This window comes from Balaenoptera physalus (assembly GCF_965194825.1).
Source record: "Balaenoptera physalus genome assembly, chromosome: 1".
In the NCBI taxonomy this organism is placed as follows: Eukaryota; Metazoa; Chordata; class Mammalia; order Artiodactyla; family Balaenopteridae; genus Balaenoptera; species Balaenoptera physalus.
This window is the reverse complement of record NC_138882.1, coordinates 57125875-57142209: the sequence shown is the minus strand read 5'-3', so window position 1 is coordinate 57142209 and position 16335 is coordinate 57125875. Positions and strand designations below refer to the sequence as shown.

At 35.0% G+C, this 16335-nt stretch overlaps 1 protein-coding gene across 5 annotated transcripts in view; it reads right to left on the bottom strand.

Annotated features, from left to right (window-relative positions):
- The window catches only part of COP1 (COP1 E3 ubiquitin ligase), a 271776-nt gene that overhangs the window by 90045 nt on the left and 165396 nt on the right, over nt 1-16335 (bottom strand). For all 5 annotated transcript variants that reach the window (XM_082437791.1, XM_082437795.1, XM_082437794.1 and 2 more), the window contains one exon: nt 4593-4709. In XM_082437791.1, the coding sequence (XP_082293917.1) occupies nt 4593-4709 (117 nt within the window). The remainder of the gene's footprint in view (nt 1-4592; nt 4710-16335) is intronic.

Genomic DNA, 16335 nt, shown 5'->3' with positions numbered 1-16335 from the left:
CAAATAAACAACCTAACCTTACACCTAAAGGAACTAAAGAAAGAACAAACAAAACCCAAAGTTAGCAGAAATCATAAAAATCAGAACAAATATAAATGAAATAGAAACAAAGAATACAATAGCAAAGATCAATAAAACTAAAAGCTGGTTCTTTGAGATTAACAAAATTGATAAACCACTAGCCAGACTCATCAAGAAAAAGAGGAAGAGGACTCAAATCAATAAAATTAGAAATGAAAGAGGAGAAGTTACAACAGACACCACAGAAATACAAAGCATCCTAAGAGACTACTACAAGCAACTCTGCCAATAAAATGGACAACCTGGAAGAAATGGACAAATTCCTAGAAAGGTATAGCCTTCCAAGACTGAACCTGGAAATAATAGAAAATATGAACACACCAATCACAAGGAATGAAATTGAAACTGTGATTAAAAACGTTCCACAAACAAAAGTACAGGACCACATGGTTTCACAGGGGAATTCTACCAAACATTTAGAGAAGAGCTAACACCCATCGTTCTCAAACTCTTCCAAAAAAAGGAAGAGGAAGGAACACTCCCAAACTCATTATACGAGGCCACCATCACCCTGATACCAAAACCAGACAAAGATACTACAAAAAAAGAAAATTACAGACCAGTATCACTGATGAATATACATGAAAAAATCCTCAACAAAATACTAGTTAACAGAATCCAACAACACATTAAAAGGAACATACACCATGATCAAGTGGGATTTATCCCAGGGATGCAAGGAATCTTCAATATACACAAATCAATCAATGGGATACACCATATTAACAAATTGAAGAAGAAAAACCAAATGATCACCACAATGATGCAGAAAAAGCTTCTGACAAAATTCAACACCCATTTATGATAAAAACTCTCCAGAAAGTGGGCATAGAGGGAGCTTCCCTCAACATAATAAAGGCCATATATGACAAACCCACAGCCAACATCATTCTCAATGGTGAAAAACTGAAAGCATTTCCTCTAAGATCAAGAACGAGACAAGGTTGTCCACTCTCACCACTATTATTCAACATAGTTTTGGAGGTTTTAGCCAAAGCAATGAGAGAAGAAAAAGAAATAAAAGGAATACAAATCAGAAAAGGAGATGTAAAGCTGTCACTGTTTGCAGATGACATGATACTACACATAGAGAATCCTAAAGATGCCACCAGAAAACTATTAGAGCTAAGCAATGAATTTGGTAAAGTTGCAGGATACAAAATTAATGCACAGAAATCTCTTGCATTCCTATACACTCATGATGAAATCAGAAAGAGAAATTAAGGAAACACTCCCATTTACCATTGCAGCAAAAAGAATAAAATACCTAGGAATAAACCTACCTAAGGAGACAAATGACCTGTATGCAGAAAACTATAAGAAACTGATGAAATAAATTAAAGATGATACAAACAGATGGAGAGATATACCATGTTCTTTGATTGGAAGAATCAACATTGTGAAAAGGACTATACTACCCAAAGCAATCTACAGATTCAGTGCAATCCCTATCAAACTACCACTGGCATTTTTCACAGAACTAGAACAAAAAATTTCACAATTTGTATGGAAACAGAAAAGACCCCAAATAGCCAAAGCAATCTTGAGAAAGAAAAACGGGCTGGAGGAATCAGGCTCCCGGACCTCAGACTATACTACAAAGCTACAGTAATCAAGAGAGTATGGTACTGGCACAAAAACAGAAATATAGATCAACAGAATAGGATAGAAAGCCCAGAGATAAACCCACACACATATGGTCACCATATCTTTGATAAAGGACAGAAGAATATACAGTGGAGAAGAGACAGCCTCTTCAATAAGTGGTGCTGGGAAAACTGGACAGTTATATGTAAAAGAATAAAATTAGAACACTCCCTAACACCATACACAAAAATAAACTCAAAATGGATTAAAGACCTAAATGTAAGGCCAGACACTATCAAACTCTTAGAGGAAAACATAGGCAGAACACTCCATGACATAAATCACAGCAAGATCCTTTTTGACACACCTCCTAGAGAAATGGAAATAAAAAGAAAAATAAACAAATGTGACCTAATGAAACTTACAAGCTTTTGCACAGCAAAGGAATAACTAAACAAGATGAAAAGACAACCCTCAGAAAGGGAGAAAATAGATGCAAATGAAGCAACTGACAAAGGATTAATCTCCAAAATTTAGAAGCGGCTCCTGCAGCTCAATATCAAAAAAACAAACAACCCAATCCAAAAATGGGCAGAAGACCTAAATAGACATTTCTCCAAAGAAGATATACAGATTGCCAACAAACACGTTAGGATGCTCAACATCACTAATCATTAGAGAAATGCAAATCAAAACTACAATGAGGTATCACCTCACACCAGTCAGTATGGCCATCATCAAAAAATCTAGAAACAATAAATGCTGGAGAGGGTGTGGAGAAAAGGGAACCCTCTTGCACTGTTGGTGGGAATGTAAATTGATACAGCCACTATGGAGAACAGTATGGAGGTTCCTTAAAAAACTAAAAATAGAATTACCATATGACCCAGCAATCCCACTACTGGGCATATACCCTGAGAAAACCATAATTCCAAAAGAGTCATGTACCACAATGTTCACTGCAGCTCTATTTACAATAGCCAGGACATGGAAGCAACCTAAGTGTCCATCAACAGATGAATGGATAAAGAAGATGTGGCACATATATACAATGGAATATTACTCAGCCATAAAAAGAAATGAAACTGAGTTATTTGTCGTGAGGTGGATGGACCTAGAGTGTGTCCTACAGAGTGAAGTAAGTCAGAAAGAGAAAAACAGTACCATATGCTAACACATATATATGGAATCTTAAAAAAAAAAAAAGGTTATGAAGAACCTAGGGGCAGGACAGGAATAAAGATGCAGATGTAGAGAATGGACTTGAGGACACGGGGAGGGGGAAGGGTAAGCTGGGACGAAGTGAGAGAGTGGCATGGACTTATATATACTACCAAATGTAAAATAGATAGCTAGTGGGAAGCAGCCGCATAGCACAGGGAGATCAGCTCCGTGCTCTGTGACCACCTAGAGGGGTGGGATAGGGCGGGTGGGAGGGAGACGCAAGAGGGAGGGGATATGGGGACATATGTATATGTATAGCTGATTCACTTTGTTATAAAGCAGAAACTAACACACCATTGTAAAGCAATTATACTCCAATAAAGATGTTAAAAAAGAAATAAAAACTCAAACCAAAAAAAAAAAAGATGGCCATTGGTGAGTATGTTTATAATATTAAAAACTCAAAAAGCTACTCTAATTAAATGACTGATAAAATATTAATTAATAATAATAACTAAGTAATTATTGAGCATCATGTTCAAAGAGTTTTACAGACAGCATCTTCCTTTCATAATCCTCGTAAGAGACCCAAAAGGCTATCTCTATTTTAAGGATAAGGAACTTGGGGAGAGAAGTTAATCAATTTGCCCAAAGTAACATTTCTAGTCAGAGACAAAACAGGGATTTAAATAAGGGAATAGTAGGTCCCAATGGAAAAGAGCAGCATGTGGGAAAAAAAAAATCTATCTGCTAATGAAAAGAGAATTCTACCCACATATACATGTTCATCCATACCCTCCTGGAATTTAATTATGGAATTATGTCAGTATGCAAGTGAAATAAATAGTAAGTTGGAATAAGGAAAAGATGTTATGACACATTAAGATTTAAATTTACCTTTTTAAAAGGTAATATTGTGTTCATGATATGGTGCTAGATTATATATTTTTTTTTTTTACTCGAGATTATCAATAAAGAAAAGGAATCAAGGAGATTTAACAATGCTAAAGTTAAATTACAGGTGTTTACTGCTTTAGTAAACATTCAAGATAGGAAATCAGATATAGAAGACAAAGGAATTATGAGTAAAAGTGACCATATAACTTATCTTCCAACCCATAACACTTTTGAGAATGAAAGAAATCCCTATCAGTAATTATGATGGTAAGACAAATACAATATAAACTAGGACTGCTCCAGGCAAATACAGACATTTGGTCACCCTAGTTAAGAAAAATACTTTAACAAAAAATTCTTTGGTATGATTTTTTTTTTGAGTACTTACTATGTTAGCATGTACTCCACAATACAAGACTTTATCTGTCTTATTCACTGCCCCTAGATGGGTGCTTTGTGCACAGTAGGCACTCAATAAATAATTGTTGAAGGAATTATTAGGTTTCCTCTAATTAAAAAAAAAAAAAAAGGTTTCCTGTGTCTAAACAATACAGCTTCATTGTTTAAACATCATTATGACCTAAGTTTGTAAACACATAAGCATTATTCATGCATGCAAAGACTCAGAGGAACAACAACAAAAATAATCAACAAACCCATCTCTATGTATTAGACATGGGAGACAGAACACTGAAATTAAGGCATAGCAATTAATGAGTAAAAATGGCATACTACATAGTTCTAATTTAGAGTATAATGAAAATAAAGTTCAAACCTACAAAGAAAGTTATTCATTTTAAAACGTTCTTTTATCTTAGTCATGAAAACCAACGAGAAAAGAAGACAAATCTTTCATTTCTTACCTGCACAGCCGAAAGCCAGATGGTATCTAGAAGAGGGGCTGAATTTAACACAGCACACGTTAGCCTTCGCCTCAATGCTTGCCACCGAGTTGTCTAGGTTGGTAGACCATAGCTTCACTAAGAGTAAGGAACAATAAAAATGAAAATAAACAATACATAGGCCAATGCTTCTGTAACTGAGAAAGTCTGCTTATTGCCACAGCTGTCTTTTCATACTAACAGATGGTTTACTAGGATCAGAAATGTTTAAACTGAATGAATGAATAATAGAACAGTATATTTAAACCAACAGAGCTTAGTTTCAAAGTCAGAAAACATTATATAATCAATACATCTCATAACTAAGGCATAAAAGACAGGTTAAAAAAAAGCAATCTGAAATACATGTGTATTTGCCTTAGTATTCTTTAAATAGTGTGTGTGTGTGTGTGTGTGTGTGTATGAGTAGGGCAAGTACATGGTTTATCGTCCAACCTATTACACTTTTGAGAACCTCACATACACAAGTACACACACATTTTCACATGTACGATATATATGATTGTATATATGATATATACACAAATATCTTTTAAAGTACATGGGATCAGTTCTTATTTCATCTTTCAATTAAGAATTCCATGATTTTAAAATTTTACATGGGAACTTAGTTGTATGATTTAGTACGTCTAAAGTAACAGGTGACAGAATTGCTTAGCTGAACTTTAAAATTTTGCTTTAATATTTGATATTTAGTCCATTCCAATGGTATATACTGAGATTTGTAAGGATTAGGGAGTGAAAAGCTGAATGATCAGAGCAGGTCAGATCTGAAAACAGAAGTATAAAAGTGAGATGTTATCTTGTGAGTTACCAGAGCAAGCATATCATTTTTAAACAAAAATGTCTTAGTAGACACTAGAATACAAATAGACTTTCAAGATATAGGTTACGATCCTGGTTGCACATTAGGATTAATAACAAACATTAACAATAACAACAACAAAAGTCTTCCTAATCCATCGTTCTATGGGTCCCAATGTCTCGTCAGGACAGTGCCCAGATGGGGTCCAGGTATTGGTGGTTTTTAAAAAAGCTCTCTGGGGGCTTCCCTGGTAGCGCAGTGGTTAAGAATCCACCTGCCAGTGCAGCGGACACGGGTTCAAGCCCTGGTCCAGGAAGATCCCACATGCCACAGAGCAACTAAGCCTGTGAGCCACAACTACTGAACCTGAGCTCTAGAGCCTGCGAGCCACAACTACTGAGCCCACATGCCACAACTACTGAAGCCCGCGCACCTAGAGCCCGTGCTCCACAACAAGAGAAGCCACCGCAATGAGAAGCCCGTGTACCGCAACGAAGACCCAACGCAGCCAAAAATAAATAAATTAATTTAAAAAAAAAAAGCTTTCTGAGTGATTCTAATGTGTAAAGCAGAACTGAAAACCAAAATATAGAGCTGGAGGCATAATAAAATTTTAGAATCTTTTTAGGATTATTAATACAGTGATCTTTAAATAGGAGTGAAAAACATAAAAATGGTTCCAACAACTACCACTTCTATGAATGTTATTTCATAAGAATAGAGACTTCCTCTGTGTGAACAGGACCATTTATCTTCTATGAACAGAATTTCACAAGAACAGAACATTTCTTTAAATATGTGAAACCTCTGAATAAAAATTAATCATTAAAAAAAGTTATTTAAAACCTGATGAATCTATTAGCCTTCCCAGAGAAACATAAGATACTCATTACTAAAACAAAAAAATAACAGTTTTAAATAGAAATATTTGATTTGTTTCATGTTATTTTCCAATAGGAATCATGTGCTATTTCAGTCAACATACAATTGTTCAGGCAATTAAGATACACAATTCTGAGATGAGATGGCTAGCTGTAATTAAAAGTCTGCATGTCAAGTAGTACTTATAGATTAGAATATCAAGTGGTAGAACTGTACTCTAACAGCGTGGCAAGCCAAAGTTAATCCACAACAAATATTTATGGAGCACCTACTAATCCCATAACCTCACTACTAACCACTAAGAACCTTTTCAAACAAGGGCTATATATCAGTGTTTTATGACTATTAAATATGAGTAGTCACAAAAATGAACCAGAACTAACAGAACAACAGCCAACTTAGAAGTGAGGTCTTTTTTATTTCAAAGTAATTTTCTCAATGGAGTAATCATTTACATTTTAAAAATAAGACATAATGGTAACCACCATGGTTATAATTTTCAACACGTAAGATATTAGAATCTAATATAACTGTCTGAACTGTAAGGATACCTAAGGTTTAAAATACTATAAAGATACACTGAATATATAAAGCATAGAAAAGAAAAATGCACAAGGAATATAATGCTTTTCTTAAGTTATTAGTTATTAAATAGAACAGGTATTGTGGGTTAAATTGTTTTCCCCAAAAAGATATGTTGAAGTCCTAACACTATGTACCTATGAGTGTCAACTTATTTTGAAATAGGGTCTTTACAGATGTAATCAAGTTAAGATGAGGTCATACTGGAATAGGATGGGCCCTAAATCCAATGACTTATATCTTTATAAGGAGAGGGAGACTTGGCTACAGAGGCAAAGAGTGAAGAAGGCGATGTGTAGAGAGAGGCAGAAATTGGATGCAGCTACAAGTAAAAGAATGCCAAGGACTGCTACGTAACCACCAGAAGCTAGGAAGGCAGAAAGGATGGATTCTTCCCTAGAGTCTTCGGAGGGAGACTGGCCCTGCCAATACCTTACTCTGGGCTTCTAAGCCTGCAGTACTGTGAGAGAATAAATTTCTATTGTAGGAGCCAGGCAGGTAGTGGTACGCTGCTATGGCAGTCCTAGGGAACTAATACAACAGATATGATGAAATAACATTAAAATCAACTTAATATCCTAAGATAACATCACAGGTCAAAAGGTAAAATAGTATAATCTTTTGGAGAAAGAAATCAATAAAAGTACCGGAAGAAAATGTCTAAGATGGAATTCCCTGGTGGCCCAGTGGTTAGGACTTGGCGCTCTCACTGCCAGGGGCCTGGGTTTGATCCCTGTTAAGAGGAACTAAGATCCGCAAGCTGCGTGGTGTGGCCAAAAAAAAAAAAGAAAATGTCTAAGACAAATATAAATGAGATGTTCTTCACAATAAGGAACTATGGTTCCTTTCTCCTTAAAAGTCTGATAGTAAGAATTTCTTTTAACTACAGAATTACAGTCTCAACATTTATTGTGAAAATTCCTTTTGGCAAGAAAAAACAAAAGCGAATTTAAAAGAAAATATCCTCAAGATGAAGAGCTAAGGCAATTAAATCAAACAAAACACATTGCCCTTATTTATATAGTCTCCTGTGACACTCAGCAAAAAATCAAAATAGTGACCCTTAGGAAAATCATGTCAAAATGTAGGAGACTAAAAAAACAAAAAAACAAAAAAAAACTTATTCTGAATACTATCTAGCTGCCTTTAGGAAATGAATTTTTTACTTATAACTAAGTGTTTTATTACAAGTTTGAGTAATGTTAATAGGTAAAGAAAAGGTTTTTGTTTTTTTGTTTTTCTGTTTTTTTTGAGTATCACCTGAATCTTAAGTCCCATTAAAAAGTCCTGAATTTTTAAAAATCCAACTACCCTAGAGGATTGGTGAGGTTTATCATCTACAAATCTTTAAAGTCTGGGTTAAACACTCCATAAGTTCTTTTGTTCAAAATTATTTTTTCCAAAAACAGAACACATTACATATCTATAATAATGCCAGTACCAATTTCAATGTGCAGGATTTATGTTTCTGAGCTTTTCAGACTGGGTCCACCGTATATCTATTTGCACAAAGCTTCCTAAGAAAGAATTCATTGTAAAAGATAAAGGAAACAGGCCCAGGAGTTTGACACAGTAAGAAAGCCTGTCTTTAGTGAGAATGTACAAGTATGAGTATGATTCATATCTGGTACTCCTGAAGGCACTTCTGAACTACTGTCTAGATCCTACAGAAAACAGAATGAATTAAAAGGGAGAATGCTGCTTCACCCAAAACTATCATAAACATCTATACTATTTGATAAGTCTAAAAAAGGGTAAAAGATTAAACACAAAGATGTGTACTTTGACAGTGCTAATTATCAAACATAAGTTTTTCTTTTAATCTTCATCAAAGAGAAAACAGGCCTTGTCGCATTAGTTAGCTATTGTTGCACAGCAAATTGCCCCAAAACTTAGCAACTTAAAACAACAAAATTTACTATGTCACATAGTTTCTGAGAATTAGGAATCTCCAAGCAGCTTGGCTGGGTGCTTTTGGCTCACCGTCTCAAGGTTCAGAGGTCACAGTAAAGCTGAGCTGAAGGATTCGTTTCAAAGCTCACTCAACACAGCTCTTGGCGTGAGGATTCGGTTCCCCACCATTTGGGCTTATGACACAGCTAGCTTCTCCCAAACCAAGTGAATGGAAAGAGAATGATGAAGACAGATAAACTAATTTCAGAAGGGACATACCTTCACTTCTACAGTACTCTGGTATCATGCAGACTGGAGCAATGGGGAAGCAGGGGAACTAAACAAGTGTGGGAATAATAGAAGCCAAAGATCACTGGGGTCCATCTGGGATGCTGGCCAACACAAGCCTTTTAATTTCATTTGGATCCAGGAGATATTATACTTAGTAGAGTTATAACTTATGGGAATGATAACTGTTATCATAATGCTGTTTATTTATTATGTTGCAGTTCAATTTTTAGTCCTCTGATGATAAGAAGTGGAAGCATTTCATTCAGTATGAGTTAAGTAAAATTAATTTTTAAAATTTACCAAGATTTCAAATTCAGCACTTTTATATTACATTTACATTAACATATACAACTATGAAAATTTGGAATAAATCAGGCTAAATTTAGGGTGTCCTAAAGCCTAAATTCTTCAAACTCATATATGGAGGGGAAAAAACCTTTAAAGAATGTGCTTATTCTATTTCAAAAGCAAGATTATTTATTGGAAATGACTCTTAGGTTATGTATTTTAAAAGGAAAATACATTTTCCCAAAAGAACTTATAAAATGGCTCATGAAACTCTTTTCTGATTACCTTGCTAGGTACTGACAGTTCTTTAACATGCAAATATGTGCACATATAATTGGAAGTAAACTGTTTTTATTTATTTATTTTTTAAACTTTTAATCTTATAACTGGCTTAGAGAAGTTAGATCAACATGGTTGATCTGTCGGGGAAAAAAGTTCAGTCATCATTTATGAGGAATTAAACTATTTTTAAAATATACAAATCAGAAAAATATTATTTGTAAGGACTGTGTAATTATGCAATGAAAAAATAACTTCCATTGTTAATAATGGTTAAAAATTGATTAAACAACAAATATAAAAAATGTTAAATATTTTCGTGTAAAATACATTAAAAGTAATTTAAAATATTCTTACTATAAAATTATTATAAAGGCTATATTTTATAAGTAAAATCACCAAACAGTCAAGGAGTGATAAATATATTTAAGAAACAGTAAATACAGGCATTCCTGTATTGAGGGTTTTGTTCCAGGCCACCACAATAACGCAAGTACCGTAATAAAGGGAGTCACAAATTTCTGTTTTCCCAATACATGTAAAATCCATGTTTACATTATACTGCAGTCTATTAAATGTGCAGTAGCGTTATATCAAAAAAAAAATTTTTACACACCTTAATTAAAAAATATTTTATTGCTAAAAAATGGCAACCATCATCTGAGTCTTTTTACTGGTAGACTGTTTTGCCTCTAAGTTGATGGCTGCTGACTGATCAGAATGGTGGTTGCTGAAGGCTTGGGGTGGCTGCAGCAACTTCTTAAAGTAAGACAGCAGTGAAGTCTGCCCCATCTACTAACTCTTCCTTTCATGAACAATTTCTCTGTTTTCAATTGACTTTGCCCAGATTCATCAGAGGAATCACAGTATCTATGGCAGATATAGCCTTACAAAATGTATTTCTTAAATAATAAGATTTGAAAGTTGAAATTACTCCCTGATCTATAGGCTGTAGAATGGATGTTGTATTAGCAGGCATGAAAAAAACATTAATCTCATTGTCTCTCTCCATCAGAGGTCTTGGATGACCAGGAGCACTGTCAATGAGCAGTACTATTTTGAAAGGAATCTTTTTTTCTGAGCAGGAGGTCTCAACAGTGTACTTAAAATATTCAGCAAACCATGTTGTAATCAGATGTGCAGTCATGCAGGCTTTGTTGTTCTATTTAAGGAGCACAGGCAGAGTGGATTTAGCATAATTCTTAAGGGCCCTACAATTTTCAAAATGGCAAATGAGCACTGGCTTCAATTTCAAGTTACCAGCTGCTTTAGCCCCAACAAGAGTCGGCCTGTCCTTTAAAGCTTTGAAACCAGGCACTGACTTCTCTTCTCTAGTTATGGAAATCCTAGATGGCATAATATTGTTTCATCTACATTGAAAATATGCTGTTTAGTGGAGCCACCTTCATTATCTCAGCTAGATCTTCTGGATAATTTGCAACAGCTTCTAATCAGCACTTGCAGCTTCACTGTGCACTTTTATGTTGTAAAGACAGTTTCTTTTCTTAAACCACGTGAGTCAACCTCTGCTAGCTTCAAACTTTTCTTCTGCAACTTCCTCACCTCTCTCAGCTTTCACAGAATTGAAAAGAGATAGGGTCTTGCTCTGGATTAGGCTTTGGCTTAAGGGAATATTTGATCTTCTATCCAGACCACTAAAACTTTCTTCATATCAGCAATAAGGCTATTCCACTTTCTTATCATCCATGTGTTCACTGGAATAACACTTTTAATTTCCTTCAAGAACTTTTCCTTAGCATTCACAACTTGGCTAAGTGTTTGGTGCAAGAGGCCTGGCTTTCAGCCTATCTTGACTCTCAACATGCCTTCTTCACTAACCTTAATCATTTCTAGCTTTTGATTTAAAGTTAGATGTGCCACATGAAAAGATGCTCAACATCATAACTAATTATTAGAGAAATGCAAATCAAAACAACAATGAGGTACCACCTCACAGTGCTCAGAATGGCCATCATCAGAAAGTCTACAAGTAACAAATGCTGGAGAGGGTGTGGAGAAAAGGGAACCCTCCTACACTGTGTTGGTGGAAATGTAAGTTGGTGTAGACACTATGGAAAACAGTATGGAGGTTCCTCAAAAAACTAAAAATAGAGTTGCCATATGATCCAGCAATCCCACTCCTGGGCATATATCTGGATGAAACTATAATTCAAAAAGATACATACACCCCTATGTTCAAAGCAGCAGTATTCACAATAGTCAAGACATGGATAAAATCTAAATGCCCATCAACAGAGGAATGGATAAAGAAAATGTGGTACATATATATATACAATGGAATACTACTCAGCCATAAAAAAGAATGAAATAATGCCATTTGCAGCAACATGGATGGACCTAGAGATCATCATACTAAGCGAGAAAGTGAGAAAGAGAAAGACAAATACCATATGACATCACTTATATGTGGAATCTAAAGTATGACACAAATGAATTTACCTACGAAGCAGAAACAGACTCATAGACTTGGAGAACAGATTGGTGGTTGCCAAGGGGGAGGGGAATGGGAGAGGGATGGAGTTGGAGGTTGGGGTTAGCATATGTAAGCTATTATATACAGGATGGATAAACCACAAGGTCCTACTGTATAGCACAGAGAACTATATTCAGTATAGTTAAACCATAATGGAAAAGAATATGAAAAAAAATGTATATATATATGTATAACTGAATCACTTTGCTGCACAGCAGAAATTAACACAAACATTGTAGATCAACTATACTTTGATTTATAAAAAATAAATAAATAATAAAGTGAGATGTGCAACTCTTCTGTTCAATTGAACAATTAGAGGCCAACGGAGGGTCATTAACTGGCCTAATTTCAACATTGTTATGTCTCAGGGAATAGAGAGGCCTGAAGAGAAGGAGAGAGACAGAGGAACGGACGGGGTGGAGCAATCAGAACACACACTACGTTTATCGATTAAGTTTGCCATCTTATATAGGTGCAGTGTGTGGCACTCCAAAACAATTACAACAGAAACACCAAAGATCACTGATAACAGATCACCATAACACATATAAAAATATTGAAAAAGTTTGAAATTTTGCAAGAATTACCAAAATGTGACAGAGAGACATGAAATGAGCAAAAGCTGTTGGAAAAATGGCACCAACAGACTTGCTCTATACAGGGTTACCATAAGCCCTCAATTTGTAAAAAACATAGTATTAGCAAGGTGCAATAAAATGAGGTATGCCTGTAACACTTTTGAGGGAGGCTTAAATGCATTTGGGAATTTTAGTACCAACCAAGACAGAGTAATCTGTCAGTCTCTCTCACTGTGAGTTTACTCTGGACAATTATCAAGAAAACAGAAAGTGACTCTCTGAGGAATGTGAATAATAAGGAAAACCAGTCATTTGGGGGAGGAAATTCAAGACTTAAGAAGTGACCAACATGGAGGTGAGAACACCGTTTTGTTCCTCCCTCTATTCTCCCATAGAGAGGCAAAGTCAGTACCTCAATCAGCAAAAACTAAGGAAAATCCCTGTGTCTCTGGACATAAGACTAATAAAAGGGGTTCTTGCAAGCCAGAGGTTTGGGAGTAATTTTCATTGTTTTTCTTTTGTTTCATCCTTTTACTCTTTCAACTTCTCCCCAAGGGAGGGCTTTAGTCACAGAGCTGCATCAGTATGGGAAGCTAATGCACCAAGAGAAACTCCATCTCCATGGCCATAAAAAGGAGTAACTCATCTGTACAGAAAACGCTACTTTCTTGAGAAACCCTCAGTAAAAAAGACTCTGGGGGATGAAGAGTGTGCAGGAGAAATTTCAAAAAGAAAGCACTGGAAAAGGAGATCCCATACTTCTGTGTATGAACAGCATAAGTCTTGTAGTTACTTCTGAGTTCTATGTGCAAGATGGACACAAAGTAGAATGGCAAAGGTTATGAGCATTGAAAAGACCTACTAATTTCCAGATTAACCTCTGACTGGCATATGCATCAGGCAAACCAATGGAGCACAGCAAAGGCTTTGAAAACTGACCTGACAGTAAAACAACCACTCACATAGGCAAGATAGAACTTACAGTCAAAATCTAAACCAACTGGTTGCCCGATTTAAAAAAACAAAACAAAGCACTCTCCAGAAAATCTGAACAGTACCCAGAGTTGTACAAAATAATATTCAAAATGCTTAACATATAACCTCAAAATAACTCAACATACAAAAATCCAGGAAAATGTGAAGAATTTTCAAAGGAAGATGCAATCAACAGAGCAATGCTATAAAACAGATTGTAAAGCAACTACTGTAACTATGTTCCATGGGGTAAAAGTAATAAACACATTTAAAATTAATGGAAAGACAGACGTACTCAGAAGAGATATAGAAACTGTGAAAAAGAACAAAATAGAAAAATTTAAAACAATTACAGTAATTTACATAAAAGAGTCACTGAGGTAAATTCATAGCAAAAGGGAGATGGACACATAAAAGTTAGTGAATGTGAAGACAGAAGAGAAATTACTCAATCTGAAGAAAGAAAAAAATATTGACAAGAAAAGGACAGAGTCTCAGGGACCTATAAGACAAAATAAAAAGGTTTAACATTCATGCAGTTGGAATCCCAAAGGAAAAAAGAATGAAATTACTGGTTTGATGAATATCTAACAAAGCAGTTTCAGAAGAAAGAATATCAATAGGGATGAAGAGTGACATTAAATACTGATAAAAGGGTCAGTTCACCAAGAAAATATAACATGTCTAAATGTTCCTGACCCTAACAATACAGCTTCCCCCCAAAGTGAGGCAAAACACCCTCTTCCCCAAGATAACTGAAAGGAGAAATAAAACTAGATTTCAACACTCCTGTTTCATAATTAATAAAACAAGGAGACCAAAAAAGGGGGATATAGAAAACCAAAAAAATATTATCAACAAGATTGATCTGACACTTATAGAACACTCCATCAAACAGCAGAGTATAGATTTTTTCAATGCACTTGGAATACGTACCAAGGTAGATTGTATTCTGGACACAAAACAAATCATAACAAATTTAAAAGGATTAAAATTATATAAAAATATGTTCTCTAATTATAAAAGAATTAAGCTATAAATTGGTAACAGTAAGAGCTCTGACATTTTTTTAAAAAGATGGAAAATGTTAAAATATTTTAAAATAATTCTTAGCCAAGCAAGACAATCACAAGAGATATTAGATGTAATTTTATTTATTTTTATATTTTTTATATATTTATTTTTTGGCTGTGCCACACGGCATGTGGTTCTCTGACCAAGGATCAAACCTGTGCCCCCTGCAGTGGAAGCACGGAGTCTTAACCACTGGACCACTGGGGAAGTCACAGATGTAATCTTAAATTGAATGAAAAACACATTATATGAAAATCTGTGGGATCAGTTAAAGTAGTGCTTAAAGGGAAATGTATAACAAAAAATATTTATATTAGAAAAGATAAATGCTCAAATCAATGACATAAACTTCAACTGTAACAACCTAGAAAAAGAAGAAATTAAACCCAAAGCAAGAAGAAAAAATTAATGGACAAACATCAATGAAACTGAAAACAGAAAAACCAATAAAATCAGTTAGATATTTGAAAAGATCAATAAGATTGATAAACCTAACATCACACTGATCTAAGTACATAAATAATAAAAAAAAGAAAGGACACAAAATACCAATTCCTGAAAGATACAAACTACCAAAGCTCACTCAAAAAGAAATAGATTAATTGAACAGTCCTAAATCTACTAAAGAAATTAAGTTCTTAGTTAAAACCTTCAAACAAAGAAAACTCCAGGACAGAAAGCTTTAATGACAAATTCTACCAAACATTTAAGAATTTAACAGTAACAATTCTAAATAATCACTTCCCTCCACCCACCCCACCCAGGGGTACAAACACAGAAAAGGAAAATCATTTTAGGAGGCCAGCATTATCCTGATACAAAAAGACATTACAAGAATAGAAAAATAACCCTCATAAACATAGATGTAAAAAAAATCCCCCCCAAAAAATTAGCAAATCAAATCTAACAGTACAGAAGAGACAGATAATACATCATGACCAAGATGAGGTTTTTCCTGGAAATGTAAGGCTACCTCAAGATTTGAAAACAGATCATTACAGGGCTTCTCTGGTGGCGCAGTGGTTAAGAATCTGCCTGCCAACACAGGGGACACGGATTTGAGCTCTGGTCTGGGAAGATCCCACATGCAGCGGAGCAACTAAGCCCATGCGCCACAACTACTGAGCCTGCGCTCTAGAGCCTGCGAACCATAATTACTGCCGCAACTAGGGAAAGCCCTTGCACAAAAACAAAGACCCAACACAGCCAAAAATAAATAAATAATTAATTAATTTTAAAAAATTATAAAACAATAAAACTATGATAAGAGAAATCCAGAAAGGACTAAATATGAAGAGACAAACCATGTTCATGGAATGGAAGTCTCAATACATTAAGATATCAACTCATCCCATATTAATCTATAGATTCAATACTATCTCAATCAAAATCCCAGCAGGATTTTCTGTAGGTACTGGCAACTTGATTCTAAACTGTTCATGGGAAAGCAGAGAAAGTAAAGAGCTAAAATCGTTTTCAAGAACAAAGATGAAGGATTCACACTAAATGATTTCAAGACTTAAGCTACAAATCCAGACAATGTGGTATAGTAAAAGAAGA